Source organism: Phaethon aethereus (genome assembly GCF_964289735.1).
Source record: "Phaethon aethereus genome assembly, chromosome: 3".
NCBI lineage: Eukaryota > Metazoa > Chordata > Aves > Phaethontiformes > Phaethontidae > Phaethon > Phaethon aethereus.
The window spans coordinates 7,319,315-7,343,506 of NC_138576.1; the positions used below are offsets into that span (position 1 = coordinate 7,319,315).

Sequence of the window (24,192 nt, forward strand, 5' to 3'; positions counted from 1 at the left end):
GAGGATACAGGTTATGTGTTTGAGCTTCCCTGTGGAGGTATTCAATGGCACCTCCCAGGTCTCCCACTGATGGCACAAGGATATTAATTGTGGCGGACTGGCCCATTAGGAGCTTGACCTTTAATCCCAAATTGTGTACCCTAGGTAGGTGGGCTGCATTATACTTAAAGTCTCTGCAATGTGGCATTGCCTTCAAAGGTATGGGACAGGTAGGTAGGACTGCTCTTTGCCATCTCAGATGCCCTCAGAGCAAGCAAGCAGGCTTTAAGGCTTGTGCAACTGGTATTTTTAAAGAAGGATTATTCTGGGAGATGCTGAAGCATTTGCTATCCTATGTGTTAAGGAAACATGAATGCAGAGCCAGGGAGAAAAGCTGATCTGGCCGACCCACGGCTGTGGGAGGGCTGTCCGACATCTCACAGAGCCATGACAGGCATGCAGAACTGTCATCGTGCAGGAATTACCCACCCATGTGTGAGCGGGGTTAAAGAGAAGAAAAAGCGGCAGGATGGTCCCTTTGCTGTACCAGAGCTGTCCACTAACTAATTATTCCCGGTTTGCCCTTGAGCTGGATCCACAGTAATTCTTTTTAGCTGAAAATCCTCCCACTGCCACTAGATCACACTTACTAGTGTCATCAAAGATCTCCAAGCGCTTCACCCAAAGCTCCTGCTCCCAAATGGCCTAACCAGTGTAAACGTGAAGCTCATTCACACCCAGCGAAGCCGGGGCTATGGCAATGACATGTGCCACTGCATGTGATCATCTCTGCAATGTCAGGAGCTCTGTCAGTGCTCTCTCCCTTTGCAAGACCCTTCGCAAGCCCCTCTACCAAGAACTGAGTTCACTGTCTATTCTCTGCTTGAGCATCTTGAGCCTTGGTAGGTAGGAGAACAGAGTACAGGACTAATACAGTGAGCAACAGAGGTGTAAAAGACTTTACAGTTTGCCCTTTCTGCCTCATGTTGTCTTCTCCTCTCTTCCATCACATGCAGCACCTGCTTTCCTACGTTGTTGAAGAATTTTTTTCATCTGTATTTAAAGTTGTTTTTCAGATCAAGTGCCAGCCACGCACAGCATGTCTCACTGTTTGCACTAGGAGTGTGCAATGGAGGTGAGGTCTGCATAAATTAAAGGTTTTCTGTAGAAATCCAAGATCATTATTTTAATAACTCAATTCACTCCTCTCGGAAAACCAGTCAGCAGGTTTCTTCACCATGACTTCTGTAATAGTGACTGTGCACAGCTCTGCATAGGGCTCTTTTATCTCTGAATGGCTGAGAAAGTTTAATACAGGTTTTGTTCTTAGATTTATTGTTTTTAAAATGTCTAACACAACATTATCTACATAATTGTTTACCGACTAAGAAAGATATGTATGTAATATGCAAACCCACATATACATAAAGGACACTAAATAACTTAAGGACTTTTTAAAACATATTTATTAATCTAATTTTCTCCTTACAAAGTTCCTCCCAATTCTACCACAGAACATATATTTAATCAGTTAATGTTGGTTTAAGGATCTCTTCTTCTCTCCTCTCCTTTCCTCTCCTCTTCTCTCAGTTAAAGCATCTTTCTCTGTCTGGGAAGATGACACATCTGCTTTACTAAGGCTCATCAATTGTATTCTCTTGCCTTGCTAACATGGTGGTATCTGAAATGTTTTAATTCCTGTTACAGGTAGCAGGAATACTCATCTGTTGTAAATTCAGAGGGACAAGTTCAGAGCCCTCCAACAGCTCACACAGCTAGTACAGTAAGGGGCTCAAAAGGCATTCTGGAAAGGCATACGGATGGCTGAGATTAGAAGATGTTATGTGAGCGTAGAAACACTGCCAAGAGTTAACTGATTATTTAGTAAAGGAAATAATTTTTTTTTTCTGTCCACAGAGGAGTAGCTATTGTAGGAAGATGGCAAAGTGCTACTGGACTTTCTACCTTTGGCAAGTGGTTGACATCCTTCCCAGATACACAGTGATGAGCAGTTATTACTAACTGAACGGCCTTGCAATTGCATCTTCCTTTTCTCTTTACCCAAACAACCTTCCAATTGCTTCTTTATTATTATTCACATCACGGCAAGGTCTCCAGAAGGCCTGGCACTGCATAAAAGGCCATGTCTCCCAGCAAGTGCTGACAAAACTGAAGAGTGGAATAGCTGGGAGGGAAAGGCATGGAGCAGCTAATCAAGGTCATCTGAGAGGTCAATGGAGAATATTTTCTTTGCAGTCTTTGATATGGCCACTGCTCTCAGCTGCTTGATAGGAAGGAATGAGTCCCACACCCAGTGAACCTGCTGTCTACAGCCCTGGTGGGGTGAAGGTGGAATTTACCCCAGAGACTGATAAAGAAAGTTCATAACTGAAGAACCACATTGCAAAAAGAGCACCTGAAAACCCAGTCTTGCTTTGATAGGTTTCTACTCTCTTTCAGCTGTTTGTTTGTGCTGGGACAGCCTGTCCTGGTACAGGTTGACCTGGTTTCATGTCTCTGGTGCAGTCAGGACTCAGGGTTTGGCCTTCCTTTTAGGCAAGAGGGTTGTCTTAACACTTGGTCTAGCAGAGCTAGGAAAGAGACTGTCTTAATGTACTAAGCAAAGGAAGAAGTGGAGAATTTTCCTAAAAATGCAGGAAACGCTTTATTTCTTGCCCACACAGAGCAGGCAGGCTGTCTGATCAAGTCCACAAGAGCTGATAGCTGCAGGGACATCTCCTCAAAAGGACACCGCTAACCCACTGCAGATATCAGCTCTGCCAGCCCCTCCAGGCGAGGCGGGCGAGGAGCTCTTCCTAGTCCTGCCAGACAATAGAGAAACACAGTTCGAAGAACAAGACAGGTTTTTTTCTTTTTTTCTCCCAAAACACAGAATCACTAAGGTTGGAAAGGACCTTCAAGATCATCAAGTCCAACCATCAATCCAGCGCCACCGTGTCCCCTAAACCATGTCCTGAAGCGCCACATCCACACGTTTTTTGAACACTTCCAGAGATGGCGACTCCACCACCTCCCTGGGCAGCCTGTTGCAATGCCTTGACCATCCTCTCTGTACAGAAATTTTTCCTAATATCCAATCTAAACCTCCCCTGGCGCAACTTGAGGCCATTTCCTCTCGTCCTATTACTAATTACTTGGGAGAAGAGACCAACACCGTCGTCGCCACAACCCCCTTTCAGGTAGTTGTAGAGAGCGATAAGGTCTCCCCTCAGCCTCCTCTTCTCCAGACTAAACAACCCCAGTTCCCTCAGCTGCTCCTCAGAAGACTTGTGCTCCAGACCCCTCACCAGCTTCGTTGCCCTTCTCTGGACACGCTCCAGCACCTCAGCGTCCTTCTTGTAGTGAAGGGCTCAAAACTGAACACAGGATTCAAGGCGTGACCTCACCAGTGCTGAGTCCAGGGGCACAATCACTTCCCTACTTCTGCTGGACACAGTATTCCTGATACAGGCCAGGACGCTGTTGGCCTTCTTGGCCACCTGGGCACACTGCCGGCTCATATTCAGCCGGCTGTCAACCAGCACCCCCAGGTCCCTTTCTGCTGGGCTGCTCTCCAGCCACTCCTCCCCAAGCCTGTAGCATTGCATGGGGTTATTGTAACCAAAGTGCAGGACCCTGCACTTGGCCTTATTAAACCTCATACAGTTGACCTCAGCCCGTCGATCCAACCTGTCCAGATCCCTCTGCAGAGCCCTCCTACCCTCCAGCAGATCAACACTCCCACCCAACTTGGTGTCGTCTGCAAACTTACTGAGGGAACACTCGATCCCCTCATCCAGATCATCAATAAAGATATTGAACAAGACCGGCCCCAGAACTGAGCCCTGGGGAACGCCTCTTGTGACCGGCCGCCAGCCGGATTTAACGCCTTTCACCACAACTCTCTGGGCTTGGCCATCCAGCCAGTTCTTTACCCAGCGAAGAGTAAACCTGTCTAAGCCACGAGCCACCAGTTTCTCCAGAAGAATGCTGTGGGAGATGCTATCAAAGGCTTTACTAAAGTCCAGGTAGACAACATCCACAGTCTTTCCCTCATCCACTAGGCGGGTCACCTGGTCATAGACAGAGATCAGGTTGGTCAAGCAGGACCTGCCTTTCATGAACCCATGCTGGGTGGGCCTGATCCCTTGGTTGTCCTGCACATGCCCTGTGAGCACTCTCAAGACCAACCGCTCCATGATCTTCCCTGGTACGGATGTCAGGCTGACAGGCCTGTAGTTCCCAGGATCCTCCTTCCGGCCTTTCTTGTAGATGGGTGTCACACTGGCAAGCCTCCAGTCTTCTGGGACCTCCGCTGTTAACCAGGACTGCTGATAAATGATGGAGAGTGGCTTGGCAAGCTCCTCTGCCAGCTCTCTCCGTACTCTTGGGTGGATCCCATCAGGCCCCATAGACTTGTGGGTGTCCAGGTGGCTTAACAGGTCCTTAACTGCTTCCTCCTGGGTTATGGGTGTGTTATTGTGCTCTCCATCCCCATCTTCCAGCTCAGGGGGGTTGAATACCCTGCGGATACCTGGACTGGCTATTAAAGACTGAGGCGAAGAAGGCATTAAGTACCTCAACCTTGTCCTCGTCCTTGGAGACAATGTTCCCCACCATATCCAGTAAGGGATGGAGATTCTCCTTGCCTCTCTTTTTGTTGTTAATATATTTGTAGAAACATTTTTTAATTATCCTCTACATTTGTGGCCAGACTGAGCTCTAGCTGAGCTTTTGCCTTTCTAATTTTGTCCCTGCTTGACCTAACGAGATCCCTGTACTCTTCGTGAGTTGCCTGTCCCTTCTTCCACAGGTGATAAACTCTCCTCTTTTCCCTGAGTCCCAGCAAAATCTCCCTGTTCAGCCAGGCCGGTCGCCTTCCCCGCCAGCTCTTCTTACGGCACATGGGGACCGCCTGCTCCTGCGCCTTTAAGATTTCCTTCTTGAAGACTGTCCAGCCTTCCTGGACCCCTTTGTCCTTCAGGACTGTCTCTCAAGGGACTCTCTCAACCAGTGACCTGAAGAGGCCAAAGTCTGCCCTCCGGAAGTCCATGGTAGCAGTTTTGCTCAATTCTATCATGTCGTGGTCGCTAAGCCCAAGACGGCCTCCGACCACCACATCTCTCACCAGTCCTTCTCTGTTTGTAAACAGCAGGTCCAGCAAGGCACCTCCTTCTCAGCCAGAAGCAGCTACTTGCCTTCAAACATTACCAGCTTGCTTTCATGCTACTGAGCAGCTACTCCAATGTCAGCCTGCCCAATCCTGTCTTGATCCAAGAGGCTGAGATGAAAACTGTCTGCATCCTCCACCCTTCCTCTTCTGATCCTCTCCCTGCTCATGTTTCATTATTTTGCTTTGACTTAGCAACTTTTGCCAGCCACAGAGCATTTCACAGCACCCTGAGCCACAGGCTTGTACTGGGACAGGTGGTATCACAAATGGGTACAGAGCCATATTGCCTCTGACGAAGCATCTGGCCCTTGGCCTCAGAGTAATCGTATACTTGAAGCAACTTTACTGAAGGAATAAACAGTTTGTGGGTATTATTGATATGCAGATGCCTACTCTGATATAGGTGGTCTCTGCTTTTATATCCTCTCTGTCCCATGGAGGTGCCTCAAGGTCATATAAGGCGGAATTAATCTTAGAGCAGTGGGAAAGACTCTACAAATGTAAATGGAGAAAGGCTTATTTAAAAGTACAGCTGTTAGTGTGAGAAAAATTGAGAATCTGTCCCGTAGCAAGTCTGCAGTTACAGGTTTCAAGATGCTAAGTGAATGCAAGTAACTTTTCTATTTAAGCAATAAAGGATTCAATATCCAGCTGATGTGCTTATCACAAATGTGGTAATAGAGATGTCTGTTTTATTGGCTTCTCTTTAGCCTAGTGTTCATAAATGATTGATAATTAATTAATTGAAGGCAGTATTACAGAAACCAATCTGCTTATGAAGGTTCCTTTTAACCAGCCATTGTCATATTCATTCTGATCTCAGAGAGATAAGTTGTTATGTTTTCTCAAACAAACTAGTAAATAACCATGAAAACAAACAGTAAGGGTGAAATACCTGAAAAAATGCTTTCATGACTTTTTTCCCTCCAGGTAAGGACTGTGTTCAGAAGTCATTCTCATTCTCTGTAGATTTTTTTTTTCTTTTTTTCTGATAAGGAGAGCAAATTTGCTGGGGTTATTGGCAAATCAGAGTCATAAACCAATCTCCTTCCTCACATCTGATAGTACACAATAAGTAATCCCCATGTAACCAATAATTCTGTCCATACTGTTATCCCCAGAATGGAGTAGCTATATCAACCAGGAATGGACTCTTTCCCATGCTAACTCCCGAGCCATGCCCAGGCACTGTCCTGGAAGCCTTAGCTGACAAAAGTGATGCCAGGATTTGTTAAAACTTGTGACTTAACAGTTTGACATCTGAGGCTAAGTGCTCAGTGTAGATTTGCCCAGTTTATGTGGTTAGGGCACAATCCAGACCCAAGCACAGGAAGATTGTTTTTTTTGTCCTGGGCTGGGGCAAGCATGAGCAATCTTGCTCCAGGACGTGTCTCAAAAGTCTTCATCAAGATTTCATACATCCAGCTTTGTTTTCTTGCTCCTCCACAGTCTATCTGCATGACCTTGGGCAAGTCACTCTTCTGGCTGGGCTGCAGACTGCAGCGTGGCGTAGCAGTAACTGTGAACGGGCTAGAGAGAGTCCCCAAAGTGATGGGAGTGGGCATTTTCATACAGCCTGGTTCACCTGGCCTTTCAGAGGAGTAAACTAGCTTACAATGACCCCTGTGTTGCCAGAGTGCATTCTAAACCCATCTCACGCATTTGAAACCATACTGCAGTCTGCACTCTGGATGTAAGTGCCATCTCTGCTCCTCCTCTGGCGAGTGGAGACCAAGACTTCCTGACTTACAGAGGGGCAGTGAAGACAGATGTATTCAAGGCTCTAAGATCTTCCAACACTACAGCAAGTAACGATTGAACAATCTTTACCTTTTACAGCCAGATTTTCTTAGGAAAAACCAAGCAGTCTCATTAGATTTTGTAGCCCAATAACAGCTGTTTCAAAACCAGTGCTGTTTGCTGAAACCAGCTGGTATGGCTCCCACAAAGTTCCCGTGAAAGACCCAGAAAGAGCTTACCCACAGCCAGCCTTCAGTCAGCCTCACCTGGGAGAATCAAACCAATTTGGACTCCAGCAGGAGGCAAAAAGACGGGCAGAGTGAGAGCTGCTCACAAGGCTTGAGGGAAAGAAAAAATGACAAGATGTTTTTGGACCTCCCAGATTGAGCAAGAGAGCAGTTGGAAGAGCTCAACATTGTCATTGTGGTTCCTAAACCCACACAAGTTGACACCTGACCCATGTCACCTGCAGACTAAACACATCTGGGACACCTTCTCAGTTTGTGAACCCACCATATTGTTCTTAGAATAATTTTATTCAATCTGAGGCCATTATTAAAAGAACAAGACAGGGCAAAATCTACCAGTATTAAGCAAGTAACATGTCCTTTGAGAAAGTGAGGCAACCTAGAAGATCCTGGTGGGTCCTTATGGTGCAGGAAAGTTTATCTGAGAAAGCTCCCAAGGACACAGACTGGGGAGTGTGATGAACACTGATCCACACTGCGTGAAGGCAGCCAAATTTGACCCTCCTGTTTGCATTCCTGTGAGGTCTAGCCACAACTGCTCCTTCAAGTCAGGACTCAAATAAAAAGAAATAATAACCTCATAGCTACAGCCACAGGGGTTGTTCCCTTTGCTGGACATCCAGAGACTGATCTACCCTAGTGGGTGCAGCATCCGAGGTATTTCTGGTTAAACACGTCTAGAAACAAGCAACACAAGCACCCCAAAACAAGCAACGCAAGCCTGGGTTTCTACAGTCTTTGCTCAGAGGTGCAGAGAGAGGGAGGTCAGTAAATAGCCTGGGAGCCTAGTTTTAATCAATATTTTGGCCATGGCCTGAAGGAGAGCAAGAGATGTTTGCCCAGAACTTCCTAACCCTGTAGCTTGGAAGATGGGACAACAGAGATGACAGAGAGGGGACTCACCTAGTGAATTAATCTATACAAAGTAGTAATTTATTCCCAGCAGCTGGAGCCAAAGAGACCAGAGGAGGTGAGTCTCTGAGGACATGCCATAGGTGAAGGCCAGTCCGGACTCAGGTCTGACCACGGGGTCCCACAATGGAATCCTTACTGTACCATAAAAAGAAAAACTGTGACAATGTGTATTTCTGTTTCTCAGTAACACCAGGGACTGTCCCTACCCACATAAATGGATCATTCACTTTTCTTTAAAATGCAGTCGCAGATTTTGGCAGCTTTACCTCCTTTTACTTAGAAGTGGGTAGAAAGCTGCCTGCTCTGTCCACCTTTAAAGCTAGGTACTTAAGGGCATTTATTCCTTCATCCAGAAGGTGATACACAACAACTACTTGGGGGATTGGAGGTGTTGGGCTGGTATTCGGCAGCGCTCAGAGTCAGACATCAATGCTTTGGGAAGCATTGGGAAGCATCAATTCACACCTTTCTCTGTGTGAATTATCTACCAATCACTTTTATTCCAATAAATCACTAATCCAGACCATATTATTATTAACTTTGCTTTTATCTTTAAAAATGGAGGAGCTGTAGGAACTCTCCTAGTAAAAAAACACATTGCAAATGACCCTATCCTAGTTTTGCCAAGCTCAGTCAGCGTTTCTCTACACAAGAAAATTAATCTGGATTGAGAGAGTGGAATGACTATTTCTGTATTAAAGCTGGTTTATAATTACGTCAGTCCAGATTATCAGTGTTCTCCACCAAACTAGCTTAATCTTGACTTTAAAAATAAGCATAATGGAAAGAAAGCACCTTAATTCTGCAATAGCAGGATTGTCTTCACAGTGAACTAAAAGACAAAACTTGTTTGGGGATATCTAGTACAGATAAATTGTGTTTCTGAGCACTCCTTGCACTCAAGACTTTCCAGCAGCAGCAAGGACACCTTTTCATTTCCACACACTCAACTCAAACAGCCACAACTCTGCACAAAGCAATTACTGTGACACCTAGAGCAGCGGGACCAAATCCCAGCTGTCCCACCTGGCCCTTTTAATGACACAAAAAGACCAACAAAATCCATCTATGTCTCTGCTTCAGTTTTTGGGGCAGGGACTGGCTTTACTTTTTTTTCCTTGTAAATGAAGAGTAAGAAACAAATGAAAACTTCGGGATCTGGCCAGTACTTGCAAGAGCACCACCTTCCTCATCCCTGAGGATCTCTTTTTAAAAACGAGGACAGTTAACCCCAATGAGCCTCTCTGGTTTACAAGAGGGACCATATCTTCTTCCCTATGACCTGAGCCACGAGTAACTAGTGCGCTAGGGAATTTGTTACACTCTGTTAAATAAAACCTGCCTCTGGCGCAATGCCTGGGGGAGCATGCAGATAAACTGTAATTTGCAGAAACTTCTTCCAGAAGCCACCTGCAAACTTTGCATCTTATTCGCTCATAGTAGGTTAGTCCTGGTGAACGGGGTTGCTCCAGATGAGAGGGCAAGCAGATGGGTGCTTGTGTGCCAGGAAAATATTCCAGAGAGCATTTCTGCCAAATTGTTTATTCTTTTAATTGGAACGACTGAAACTTCTTTCACCTTTTACCTTGTTTTGCCTTTGCTGGAAGCCTCTAGCTAATGGGATCCATCCCAAAACTCCAGCCCATCCATCAGCGGCAGAGTTAATTATTTTCACGCTGAGAGAAAAAAATTCCACCTCCCTTCCCCTTCTTTGCATGCAGGTAAAGAAAAAGAAGGCAGGACACCTGAATCGCTCCTGGCCCAAACCTCCTGCTGCTCCTACGGCACTCGCAGAGGCAGGGAGGAATACGAGCTCACTGTGCAGTTGAGGAAAGCCTTTTCTGGCCATATTAAAGATAAATTATCCAGTGGGGCTGGAAACGGTGATAGAGAAACCCCGGCTCTCAACCCCCCCGCCGACCTCCTGTCCCTTAACCTCTCAAGGCGTCGCAAGGTCTCCCGGTCCCGAGGCTGTTCTCCGCTCCCTGCTTCTCCTGCTTCCTTAGCGTAGAGCCCCCCCCCGCACTCCTCGTACAGAACAATAGCAAGGCACCCGTTTCAGCTGCTTCCCGAGGAAAGCCCAGATCACACCCATTTAGATAGAGAGAGATAGAGATGATTATATTTCTCTTTGCTGTTTAGGACAAGAAATGAAGTGCTGCCTCTTTAATTGGCAAAAGCATGCAGTAAGAGCATACCTTTAATTTAGTGTTGGGATAGCTCACTTGCACCCTGGCTGTTGTCTTATTGGAGAGGGCAGCCTGCCTCAGATCCTCTAGCACTGAAATAATATCATCCAGCACGCATTTCTTATCCTGATTTCTCAACACACACAGATGGGAAAAAGTATAATTATAGCCTTTGTAGTTCACCTTCATTTCCAGCACGGCTCGGTGGATCTGCAGGATCACATCAGCCTGATGCAAAATATTGCCTCCGGGTTTGGAGAGGAGGATCACCCTGCCATACCTCCCCGGGGTGTGCAAGTCCGAATACAGCTGGCTTTTGGATTGATCGAGGGAGAAAAGGCTGCTGGCTAAGCTCCTCTCGATCTTGGCCAGGCTGTGGCTGGGGGCTACCAGGCTCTCCAGGTCAGTGTCAGGCTGGAAGCGGTTGAGCAGGCTGAAGCCGAAGATGATGGTCAGGACCGCGGGCACAGTGAGGAAAAACACCGGATGCCTGCTCACGAATAAACCCAGCTTGTAGAAAAACGACTGGAGCCCTCTGTGTATCACCTGCCGCAGCATCCTCCACCAGATCCAGCCTGCAGAAGCTCCTGGCCGTCTTAGAAAGCACATGTGACATGTGTAGCTCCTTACCCCTTCCTGTCAGTTCCCCTTTCTCTCTCCCTCTCTCTCTACTACTCCTTTAAAAGACTGCAGCAAGTTGCAGCAAGACAGCCAAATATTGATCAATGGGGGGTGTGTGTGCGCGCCTCTGTGTGTGTGTGTGTGTCGGGGGTGGAAGGGACTGGGCAGAGAAGGGAGGGGGGGGGGTCTTTGCTTTTTTTCCCTCTTTCTCCTTTTTCTTTTTTCCCCTCTCTCCTCCCCCACCCCTCCACCCCCCAGAGTAGCATCGCTCCCCCCCCTCCCCCGGTGCCCCCCTTTCGCCGACGACGCTCAGGCGTTGCACCGGCATCGGGGCCGGCTCTGCAGTGCCCGCTCCGCGCCCGCCGCCCGCTCCGCGCAGCCCCGCGGCGGGCACCGCTTCTCCGCCCCCCCTTCCCCTTCTTCCCCTTCCCCTTCCAACCCTCTCTGCAAAGCACCGCTGCTCGCTTTACTCCCTCCACCCCCTGCACGCACGGGGAATTTGCCGGGGCGGGAGGATGATGCTGCATTTTAACGTCCCCCGACCCCATCGTCCCCCTCCCTCACCGCCCCGCCCGCCCGGCCGCAAGCCGCGCGGCCGCCCCGGGCCCCCCGCTCCCCGTCGGCTGCCAAAGGAGGGAGAGCTTTGCCCGGAGACTTTGCGAAGCGCTTTCCCACAGCATCCGCCGCGCTCCGCTCTCCGTCCCCCCCCGGTCCCGCAGCTGCTGCATCCTCCCCCGCCGCACCCAGCCCTGCCCCAGATCCTTGGGGGACGGGGACACGCACCCCTCCAGGCAAAGCTCCCAGCCCAAATTGCCACCTCACCCCTTTCCACCCGTTTGTAGCCCGAGGTCGCCCAAGCGGAGCTGCCCCGTGCTTCTACGAGGGGGAGAGTGGCTCGGGGAAGGGTTTGGGGCAAGGGGAGTCGGGGCGGTGAGCTGTTCCCTTCTGCTGCCCGGCAGCCCGACACCTCTGCCCCTCGGCCAGCAGCTCTCTGGGCAGTGACCCAAGAGAGGTCGGACGGGGCTCCTGACACCCTCCAGCTGAAAAAGAGGTTTTCCAAGCAAAGACACCAGCAGACCATTACATAAGAGGAGAAAAATTCTGCAGCTCCCCGGGACCAAAGGAGAGCAGCAGAGAAATGCATGCATTTGCAGCAGGAGAGCTGCCCACCAACTCTACAGGCAGCAAGATCTGCTCCTCCAGGAGCTTCAGCCACCACTGCTTGGGACAGCAGATCCAGCCCTAGCAGACCTGACAGCCTCTTGCAGGCAAGCTAGGAGAAAAGGCAGGCTTGCTTTGCAGGAGCTTTGTACTTAACTCATGTCTAAGTCACAGAAATATAATTAAAAAACAAAACCCGAAAAACATATTTTTTTCTCCTCCGTGCCTCCCCCTCCACCAAATTCCTGCTATATTTCAGCTAGTTTTGTCAAGCAGAAATTGATTTATTTTGGGACGGGACCAAGGACATCGTGCAAAGCCTGAGAGAGCAAGGTTCTTCCGTAGTAAACCCTTACTGAAACAGAAGGAGGGAGAGTAGAAACTGAGGAGCTCAAGACTGTCAGTCAGCAGACTCTGTTCAGTCCAGGACTAGACAAGCAGCAGGCTATGATTAGCTTGAAGTAATTATCAGTGTTTTGAAGAAAACCAGCTTATTCAGCAATCCTTTTCATGCTGACCCCCCGCCCCCCTGTATTTTTGTGTGTATGAACAGGACACACACAGAGGGAGCGCATCATTGAGGGCTTTAGGGGGCTTGTATTAGGTCGCAGAGAAATGATTCAGATTGAGAGCCTGAGGTCCTGCAGAGGTGAGGAAACGTGAACTTCTTCCAGATGATACAGCAGAGTGGCTGTGAGCATTGGATTGGAAAGCTACCTGACTGCAATCAGTGGCTAAGATTCACAACTGCCTCAGTAAAACTGGTTTAATTTTTAGGTATTTGACTGGGTGCTGCATGGCATTACAGAATCACAGAATCACAGAATCACAGAATCACTAAGGTTGGAAAAGACCTTTAAGATCATCAAGTCCAACCAACCCAACACCACCGTGCCCACTAAACCATATCCTGAAGTGCCACATCTACACATTTTTTGAACACTTCTAGTGATGGTGACTCCATCACCTCCCTGGGCAGCCTGTTTCAATGCTTGACCACTCTCAGTAAAGAAATTTTTCCTGATATCTGGACGCGCTTGCAAATGTGGGCTGGAGTTCTTATAGGCAACAAGAAGGAAAAGTCAAAGGTGGGAAATTCTGTTGAAAAGACCCTATCAGCCTCCTATTTGTTCAGCTTAAAGCAATGCCCGTGATGGAAATCTGCCTCAACAACCCCAGGAAATGCTAAGCTCCATTGGTACAAATTACAGCTCTTTGTCTATTTTATGATGCACTTATGCCGATGGTTGAGCGCTCCCAGTGAATAAAGTCTAAATGCAAAGGCTTTATTGAGCCTTTGTACTTACACACATAAGCGAGACCTTGACTGGGAAGTCAGAACATGAGTCCTCATTTCTACACATGGAGGCTTATAATAGCCTTTGACAGAGTATTGCCACCATATCTAAGCTTTGGGTGCTACTGGCAAGAGATACCTTAGCACTGCGGGCTTCAGCACAGGCTGCAGAACGTCTGCCCAGAGCCTTTGGGTCCTCGGTACTCATTGCCTCTGTGGCTCATATGGTGTTGGTACCTGGTCTGATAGGAAGAAAGCTGCAATCACTTCTCTTTGTTGCTGTGGCCTTGCCCAGTAAGCCCTCCACAGGAGGTCGGCCAGATGTTCCTGTTGACCACAGAAAGAGCTCAGGAACACAGCACAAGTAGTTTGGACCACCCTAGGAGGAGCAGATCCCTCTAGTGCCTAAATCATATGTGGCAAAGAATGTTTTTTGCAGCTTCTCCTGGTCTTGGACAACTTCTGTCTGTCAGGACGCTGCAGTGAGGCATTCAGACATGGCGTTGCTGAAGCACAGACCATGCAAAGAGAGGGCAAAGAAATGTGTGTAATGAAAGGTGTGACCAAGCACACACTGGTTCCTTCCAGAGCAGGAAAATAAAGCAATATTGCCAAAGGGCACTGGCAGCTGGTCTTTCCTGTCCATTGGGGTACAGAATAACAAAGTGTGATCTGGCATTAGTGACTCCACAGTAACGTGGATGATAAAGTGACCAGTGCATTAATGTTGGTCATCTCAAATGGCAAAATCCATGGAGGAGCTAAAAAGTCAGTTTGAAGTATGTCTCAGAAACAAGCAATGCATCAGCGCCTTTTCTGAGAACAGTGTTGGAATATGCTGATATTTATATCCTCCCTGGCGTCATCCAATGAATCCTCTTTAAAGGGGAATAACTGATACGTCAGGGATGTTAGCTGGGGGAACCGAATGATGGTTCACAGGGTCTGAAGCCCGGAGAAATAACAAACCACAGAGAGGTTCGAAACACTCAGAAGATTTGAAACAAGATTCAGTTTGGAAAAAATGCAACTATATCCGGGGAAAATAATTGGAGTTCCCTACTCCCATAAAGGAGACAACTTTGGGAACAAACAATCCTGCACAACCCGCCCCCACAGGATTATAGCAGCGGACAAGGTAGACATGGTTTTGGAAAAACATTACATAGCAGAAAATCAAAGCAATACAAACTTACTTGCAGAGATATCCTAAAGCAGGGAGGGAATCACCCTTTTGTGCAACTCTGATGTGGCTGCAATGGGGAAGTGTGTTCGGCTTGGAGGGTTACGATGAAATCTGTCAATAGTTTAAATAAGAGTTATCAATGGTCTCAAGGGGTTGGCATAGGTGCACTGGTTAGGTACTGAAGAAGGTAGAGCTGGGTGCCTGAAAGCCAGATTGCCATACGTTGATTCACAAGCAAGTAAAGCTAAAAATGGTCCTATTGACATAGTGATTTTAAGTTGTGATGGTTTAATAGCTGAGTGGATATAGTAAAAATTAATGGTAAAAAAAGACATTAAATAGTGAAAAAACATAGGAATAATTTAGAATAACCTCAGAGGCTCTCTATATAAGAGTAAATAAAACAGACTTCATAGTGAATAGCAGTCCACGTTCATACACTTATATGATTTTCTACCTCAATCTGGGAAAGAAAAACTCTAGTGTGTTATAGAGTTTAGTTTTAGAAATGTGGATTTTAAGAAAAAAACCCTTCTTAGCAATTCTCAGTTAAATTCTCATCTTCCTTCAACTGCAGGGCCAGCACTACACAGGAGCCAGGCAGGGAGGGCAGGGGTGGAAAGAGGGAGACAGAGGGGGTCTGTGCATAGTACTGGGGCATGAGGGCACTGGAGAAAGGAGGTAAAAGCTGGGGTGACCCTTCAGGGGAAGAAAAACAAACTGTGGTCACTGTGGTGGAATTTGCTCTTTTGGTTTTGTATTATGTGGTGATTTTGAAAATAGTTGAGAAAACTCTGCCAGATACAGAACTGGAGGGTAACACTGAGGTTCTGCATGCCTTTTGGGGAGGATGTCAGGCCTTGTAGGACCAGAAACCTTCACCCATAGACTTTGGAGATTTTAAACAGAAACACCTGAGATTGATGAAAATCATGGACTGTCAGGCTGCTAGCAGAGGAAGGTTTAAAATATGTTGGGGTTTTTATTCTGATTAATTCTCCAAATCTTTCTAAATTTCAGTTTTTCACCAAAAATTGGATGCTTTCTTGGAAATTTCTTAGAAAGAAAGAAGCCGGTTTTGCTCCTCTTTAGGTTTTTTTTTGGTTACAAAAATACACTTGCCATTTTCTAAGCAACTATAGCTAATTCACACTGTTACCTGATAAAAACCTCCAGTGTTAGCAAGGAGCTGTGAGATCTGTGACAAGTAAGAACATCATAAAATGCATAATGTTAATATATTATATTTCTTGAGAAGACTGAAAAATTAAAATACTGAAAGAAGATAGCTTGCAAAGATAGCTAGGAGCAGCAGGCAGTTAAGTAATATGTTTTGTGTGGGTGGGGAGGTTTTGTTTTGTGAGAGAGAAAATATTGATTCAGCTGGAGAAAATGGAAATGACTGAGGAAGCTACCTCAGATGAGTGAAAAAAATCAAACAAATACGCTCCCAAATGTGTCTCTCCTTATCGCTTCTGCAAAAATTAAACCCCACCTTTTCAGCTCTTGTTACTGTGCTTCCTACTATCATAAAAGGCTAACAATGAATATTCATTTCTTCCATCACCATATGTCTTCATTTTCATGTCCCTGCCTGTTTGGAAAAGTACTTTGAAAACAAAGGTATCTGCTACAACCCATCTCTAGATGGAGATCCGTGGAACTGCAAATTATACCTGTTACCCATGTCCTCCTTACCGGCTTTATACGGAGACCGTATCTATCCTATGGGTTTTCAAGCTGACTGGTGAAGCTACTGCAATATATTTTTAATGCCACAGATCCAAAGGAAGCCGGAAAAGACACTCCTAAGCACAGGAATTCCCTTGGTCTGACAACATCTTGGGTATCTGCCTTGCATTATTTCACCTCCTCATTGAGAATGGAGGGTAGTGTTGTTATTTAGCCCAAATAACATGGGTGGTGCCACATGGCAGTGTTATCTTCTGTTTACAAAGGTGGGTTCAGAATGGAAAGGCAATACTAGAGATCTTGTAGAAGAGACCACCTTCATAAAATGTCCTTCTAAGAGGTTTCCTGCTTCTCCTTTATTGCAGGCTACCTCTGCTAATTTTGTCAGCCTTAGTCTGCCTTTTCAGAGATGGCCTGAGATGGCCTTTGCTGTGAGTCCTGTGAGGACAGGGCCGAATGCAGTAAGAGAAGCTGATACAGAAACTGATGGCAAGGAGCAAAGTGCAGTCAACTTCAGGACTTTATTTCTTTAGACTGCCATGAAATCAAGAGATACACAATAAATCTCACCCAGTGGTGGTGTTGGCTGTTTAATGACATGAAGGGCATGGCGGCTTCAACAAGAGTTAAAAAGGAGGATGAAAACTAAGGAATTTATTACCTAGGAAAAGAGTCTCAAGATAAAGTACCTCATTACTCCTAAAAGCTGTGGTTGTCTTAAGATATTTATAATAGGGGACCAGCAGAACATGTTTCATGACAAACCTACATGATCATGTGGCCATGCAAAATGTCTCAGTCTAGCTTCTTTCTTTCTGTCTTCTAAGGAATAATGCAGAATTTAAAAAAACAAAACAAGAAAACAAAACCAAACCCAACCCAAACCCAAAAACCTGGAAGAGGGACTACAGGAGTGTGAAACATTTGAATGCTGCCTGGAGGGAGTCTGGTCCTGTTCCTGCCTCTGCTACCTTGTTCCTATGGGATGTTCCTCAAATGGTTTAGAGCCAGTGGGGCTGTAAGTCTCCTGTCAACTTGGACTACCAGGTCTATCCTCTGAACGTTCCCAGCCACAGTTGTCATGGGTGTTGAACTGCGGATATGACTATCCTTAGTAAACTAAGCAGTGCCAGGGCCCATTTTCTAGCCCTGGGGCCAACTGGCACAGCCTGGCCACGTCTATAGCATTGAAGTATCTCAGCCTCTGGAATTAGGAATTAGCTGCATCCAAACCAACAGCTCAGAACTGTCCCTGGCTGGTGCTGGATCCAGACCCACACTCAGGATTGTGTTGGGAAAGTGCTGGTTGTTTTGGGCCAAAATAATTCCAGGCATCATTCTAAAAATTGAAGAATATAAATGATTGCATTCCAGTGCTTGGGAATATTCCGTGGCACTGTTCAATTTACTGACAGAGGTAATTATAGGATAGGATTTGCCTAATCAAATAGAGATGCCTACATCTGAGACAGTTGTCTGGGTCTGCCCCAGACAATGTATAGTCAATGGAGAGAAACACTTGGGTATAATTTCTCTCATCGTTTGAGATCTACTTATTACTAAGTGGATGTCTAATAATGGTCACATGAATTGCATCATAAAAGCTGTATTAGGTAACACTGACTATAAAACTAGCCCAGAAAGACTAGGACACTACATTATGAACAACGTGCACCAATATAGACAACCCAGAGTAATTATTCTCCAAATGTAGGTATTGTAGACAGTGCTAGAAGCAATCCTAGAACTAGAAACAATCCTAGAAGCTAGAAACAACCCCTGAACCATCTTTTCCTATATTTTATTAAACTTCTATCTTCCTACGCTTCCTCAGGTTTTATCTTCTGGCTGCTTTCACAAGATGTGACTAAGTCTGTGTATATCTGAATATACTGGGGCCTGATTCTGTTTGCAGGTCCCTTGGCAGCAGTCTGAGAGCAATGGTAACAATTTGCATTTATACACTTCCTTCCACCTGATAGCCTCAGAGTGCTTTACAAACACTGATTGATTATGTTTCACATTACTCCTGTGGGATGGCTATAAAATAGAAAAATAGAAGGATGGATTATGAATTAATGGAACTGAGAGATAGGCAAAGAGAAAGGAAAAGCATACTGTTAGAAATGGAAGGACCATTACTTCTCCATACAACCAGGAACTCAGTGATTTTGTCCCTATTTACATCAGCTGGAAATTCAATTTTCATGCCCCAAATTCCTGCCAAAGCATGAATTTAATTCAGGGTGTATCTTGGCCTTAATGAAAACTCTTAATACTTTAGACAGTATATACACTATATAGACTAAAGGTGATTCTTGTGTGAGCTATCAGGTTTTTGTTACACTGGACTAATTTAATGGACTTAATAGCAAGACAGGCTGCTTAGCCAATAGCTGTGAGTGAACAAGACAGATTCCCCAATCAGTAGAGACAATATAGATTTATATATGTCAAGTGGCTTTACAGGGAATGTGATCCAGTTTATCTGACTCAGTGTCAAGTTCCAAGAGCTGAAATTCCCTGTGTGGTCAGTAGGAATAGGCAGGGCGCTCTAGAAGCTTCCAAGGCCTCCTCTTGCCTGCCTAAATTTAATCACCTGAACGAGATAAAGTGGATATTCCTTTTGAGGGCTTCAAGTCATCTGTCATCACTACTTGCCTGGGGTCTTGGGTACTTACTGTAGGACTGCTCCAATAAGGAGCCAAAAATAGAGGTGTTGCTTAGAGAGTTGACTCAGGAAAACTTGATCTCTCTTAAGGAAAAGGCATATTAGAAAAATCACATACAAGCGCTGGGGTGGCAGTGAAAGGAAAAGACCGTGTCCTTCAACAAAGGCTCACCTCCCTGCCCTGGTTGCTATCTTGTTCTCTGCAGACGTTGCATCCCCTTTCCTGACACATCACTGCTGGTGTTGAGTGATTCCCGTGCTAAGCCCTGGGAGTCCTCGTCCCCGCTGCTCCTCATCGTTGGCTGCATAACCTTGTCTGGGATCAACTTGCTGAACGATGAGTATTTCTGTGCACCGTTGCGCCATTCTCTGCATTATTTAACATGCTGACAGCCTTTGTGTTATCTGCAAATATTACCAATGGTGATTGCGAACTGCTTTCCAGAAATATGGGATAGCAACAGACCTAGCAACAGTCTATGCAGAACCCTACAAAGAGCATCCTCTCTCCATCATGGTTTCCCACTGAAAAAAAATGGTTTTCCCACTGAAAAACCCTTTTGCAGGTTTGTGAATTAACCTGTTCTTAATCAGCTTAACGTGTGTCTTATCGATATTACGTGGAACTAATTTTTTAATCAAAATGTTATGCAGCAAAACATCAAAAACCATACAGAAATCTAAATAGATTACATCTTGTTGCTACCTTAATTAGCCAGCCTTAGAAAATCATCAAATATTTAAATTACATTTGTTGTATGAGACATTTTCTATAAAATTCTGGTGACTAGTATTAATTAATTATATTCCCTATTACTTCTTATTTATTATTTATTAATTCTGTATTAATTTTGCCTTTTTTTTCCTGTATCAGTTCTGTTATTGATGTCACACTGGCTTTCACAGGAGATCTCGTTCATCATTTGTTATCATTGACACACATCAACAGTTTTCCCACCCTTCGGAACATCCCCTGGATTCTGTTCTTTTGGAAAATGCTTTTCTAGAAACTCTTGGGGCATGAAAGTTGCCTCAGCCTGCAAATTTTCCTGTGCTTGATTCATAGCCTCTCTAGTTTTTTGTGATTGTGTTGAGTAGCTGTGTCAAAAGCAGGGTGTCATTTCAGACCACTATGGGAGATGAGGAATACAAAGGAAAGGAGAAAGATAGCAACTTCAGGAAAAACACTCCAGTCTCATATGAGTCTGGTAGTTTTAAAATATAAGAATAAACACACAGAGCTAAAATAGGGAGAAGACTGATAGGTAATTATGATCGGTCATGAACTGTACCTATCCATGAAAATTTAATGGTCACTTCAGTCCCAGCTCACCCCGCTGCACAAGTTCTCCCCCCACTCCTTCTTCTCCCTTCTGCACGTGCATTTAGCGGTTCACCAAAGACCCCAAGTTTTTAGGAGCTGTTGTTTACGAGGACAGAGTCCTTCCTCTCAGCCCACATCCTCTGTTTGCAACAGTCTGGTGCTATTCCTGGCCAGGAAAAGGGAAATCTCTGATGGTTTAGGTCATCCCATGAGGGAATGGACACTGCTGTCATATTCATTAACATTTTCTTAGACAGGGTCCTTCAGCAAGATGGGTATTTTAAGAAATTGCTTTTCTCCCTTACTTGTTAGAGGCCTTAAGAAGGTTTAAATATTTGATAGCATTTTTGCTTCCATTTTCAGAAGAAATGTAACTAAATCAGGTGGCTGAAAAAGTGAATGCCAGAAACAAAGGAATAAAAATCAAGCAGACCCAAACCAGAAGAGGTTGTAGAGAACACTTGGATGAATCTAAATTGGGTTCTCCATTAATTTATGGAAAAATATTTTGGTGTTATTGTCAAGTGTCTGTGAACTCCTGGAAATCTGATGAGGTTCCATAAGACAGGAAACAGAAAATAAAGAGGACATTTTAAAAAGGAAGAGGAGGAATATAAGGTCAAAGGATACTGACCAGCTAACTCACAGGGAGAAATGAGAAGTAATGTGGTTTTCTTAAGAAAAAAAGTGTCAATTCCTTCTACAGCAGGCTTCAGGATAAGTGAAAAGCAGTAGTTGAGTACTTGATTTTAGGATGTCTACTGACATTTTTTCATATTATTTTCTCGCAACCAAACTGGAGAGAGACGGTCCTGATTCAACTAAAGTAGGTGAAAAAATGGTTAGAAAATGAGTGCCTGAAAGTAATTATTATTGGTTCATTTTCCAAATGGTTGTACTGTGACAGATTTCTCAAGACTCTTTCTTTGGTCAGGTATTACCAAATATTTTGAGTTATGCTGATGATCAAACAGAGAGTATGAGCATTACACTAGCAAATGTGATCAAACTAGGTGAGAGTTGAAAACATTGGAGAATGAAATAGAAAACAGAACAGGGTGAAAGAAAAGCATGTAATTCAATTAAATGCATGTTTGTACACCCAGAAAATAATCATCTTAAGACAAGATATGGAATGTTTGGATTAATAGGTATTTTTTAATAAAATGTTTTTTTTTACTGCATCACAATCTGGATAGGTTTCAACAAAATCAGGCAGTTTCCAAAACAGCCAAACATCATATGGAATGTGTCTCTATGACACAGAATCATAGAATCATGGAATAGTTTGGGTTGGAAGGGACCTCCAAAGGTCATCTAGCCCAACCCCCCTGCAGGGACATCTTCAACTACATCAGGTTGCCCAGAGCTCTGTCCAAGCTGACCGGGAATGTTTCCAGGGATGGGGCATCTACCACCTGTCTGGGCAACCTGGGCCAGGGCTTCACCACCCTCACTGTGAAACATTCCTTCCTTGTACCTAGTTGAAATCTGCCCTCTTTTAGTTTAAAACCACCACCCCTTGTCCTACCACTACAGGCCCTGCTAAAAAGTCTGCCTCCGTGTTTCTTACAGGCCCCCTTTAAGCACTGGCAGGCTGCAATAAGGTCTCCCCAGAGCCTTCTCTTCTCCAGGCTGAACAAACCCAACTCTCTCAGCCTGTTCTCATAGGAGAGGTGTTCCATCCCTTGGGTGATTTTTGTGGCTCTCCTCTGCCCTTTTTTCCCTCCTATTTCTTTCTTGCCGTTTAGTATGCCCAGCAGGTTTGACTCAGCCAGGCTCGTCTCTTGCCTTCCTTTCCTGATTTTTTACACCTGGAGATGGAGAGCTCTTGTGCTCTATAGAAAGCATCCTTAAAGATCTGCCAGCTCTGTTCTGCTGCCTTGTCCCTGACAGCAGTTTCCCCGGGGGTCCTATTGACTAGCTCCTTGAAGAGCTGGAATTTTGCTTTCCTAAAATTCAGGGTCTTGGCTTTACTCTTCACCTGCCCCATATCCCTCAGGACTGCAAACTCCACCAGTGTGTGATCACTGCAGCTCAGGCTGCCTCCAGTCTTGACGTTGCCAATTAGCTCACTTGAGGGACTTGGCCTTCTCATCCGTTGTTATCAGTTTACCAGTCTTGCTCATCAGAGGGGGTACACTTTCTTTGACCATACTTTTCTGAGTGACATACCTGTAGAAGCCTTTCTTCTTATACTTTGCCTCCTTTATAATCCCATATAATCCTTCTGCTTACACTTTAAGGCCTGTTATGGTTTAGCCCTGTGTTGTTGCAAGTTTTAAAGAGATGAACCAGAAATATACTTGATTTGGCCAGTGTAAAGTGCGGTCCAGGCTTGAGGTTTTAATTATGAGGATACAACTCAAGGACCAGACGCCATTTTAAAGATTCTATCTCGGTGCTGTTTCATGATAGCCAGTCTACTCTGAGCTTTAATTTCTACTATTGGCAAAAAAATGTCACATCTGTTTCATTTGTTGAAGGATGGTTTCCATTGCTTATACATTACAAAACATAAAGAGACAAGATAATCAAGTGTTTATGCAATGTGACTGCCACTCTTCTCCCGCTCCAAAAGGGACATAAATCATCACTGCCTCCATACTTTCTTCAAGTTGTAGAAATCTCTGTCATTGTAATAATGTCCTCTTTCTCTCTCCCTTGCAAATTCACATCTGTGTGGTAAGAAGTTTCAGGAATTGGTGCCCACTTCTGTCGCACCAGTTATCCAAGAAACAGCCACATATGCATCAGATTGACTTCACTACAAGGAGTTTCCACTGCAATGCATGAGATATTGTATCTCAACAAACCATGAATTGATGCTTCAGTCAATATTTTTCCTCTGATGTTCTTTGCTGAATTTAATTATTGGGTTTGACTTCAAGATTCTGTCATCATCAGCATGAAAAAGATCGCCTGAGTAACTTACTGCAGCAGAAAACTCATCATTTGATATCAATGGCTTTTAATTAAATTGCAATAAAAGATAAACAAAACTTTTCAAAAGCAAAATTATCTGTGTCTAAATATTTCTGGTTCTATCTCCTGTAAAGTTAAGTTGCCCAGCTGAAATGTCCATCACTATGAAACCCATTAGGTACCTCTTTTACCTTTGCCGGGCTGATTCCAGTGACATACTGTCCCATGGTGAGGGAGTATGAAGTAGAATTTCAGTAAACTAATTGCACAGGACTCCGCTATAAGCTGACCTGATTGCCTTCTCTTTGCTGTGAATGGCTCCATCTTGCCAAAAGGAGAAAATTAGGTTGTCTTTTAGGAACACTATGCCAAGATCATGAAGTGCTTTGCATATTAGGACCAAGTTATTGAATATGATGAGATCTGAGGATAGAATAGGGTATCACACTCCTTCCCCTTCCTGAATTTATGAGATTCCTCACTAATCCTAAACCTTCTTCCCTCTGCAAACTTCTCAGTTCTTCATGCTTTACCTATTTACTTCCCTCTTGAGACAGTAGTGCTCCCTTTAAGAAAAATATTCCTTGCAGTATGCATATGCAAAGATAAAGAACAAAGGGGACATGGTAGTCTTTTTCAAATATATGGAAAATAGATATAAAAGAAAGAAGAATTAATGTGTTTTGCATGACCTTGGTAACTAGAATCACATGTAATATACTTCAACAAGCAAGTTGTTGGATATTGCACCAAAATCTTCTAACACAGAAAACAGATAAACATATGCACTGAATGCCCACAGAAGTGGCCCAATCTCCATGAAAGGTTTTATGAGTCTAGTATGAGTTTTCTAGTAGTCTCCATCTTGAAGTTCCTCCCAATAGAGGAGTATGGGTGCAAAGCTCATCAGCTGTGGAGCAGATCATATTTCTTCAATCTCACCCTCCTCAGGAATAAATAAAAATCTGGATGGTAATTTTTTTTCCTAAAACAAGATGAGGAAGAAAAAAAAATTATAATATATACATTCTTATGTTCATCTTAAGTGGCGTGGGACACACTTTTGCAAAT

At 44.8% G+C, this 24,192-nt stretch overlaps 1 protein-coding gene across 2 annotated transcripts in view; it reads right to left on the minus strand.

Annotated features, from left to right (window-relative positions):
• PTCHD4 (patched domain containing 4) overlaps positions 1-10,853 on the minus strand; it is a gene marked incomplete at both ends in the record, with an annotated part of 93,480 nt that extends 82,627 nt beyond the window's left edge. The window contains one exon of one of the 2 annotated variants that reach the window (XM_081997087.1): positions 10,428-10,853. In XM_081997087.1, the coding sequence (XP_081853213.1) occupies positions 10,428-10,853 (426 nt within the window). Of the gene's footprint in view, positions 1-10,253 lie in introns of both variants that reach the window. The other variant, XM_081997086.1, reaches the window with a different exon arrangement.
• Positions 10,854-24,192: the final 13,339 nt, after the last annotated feature.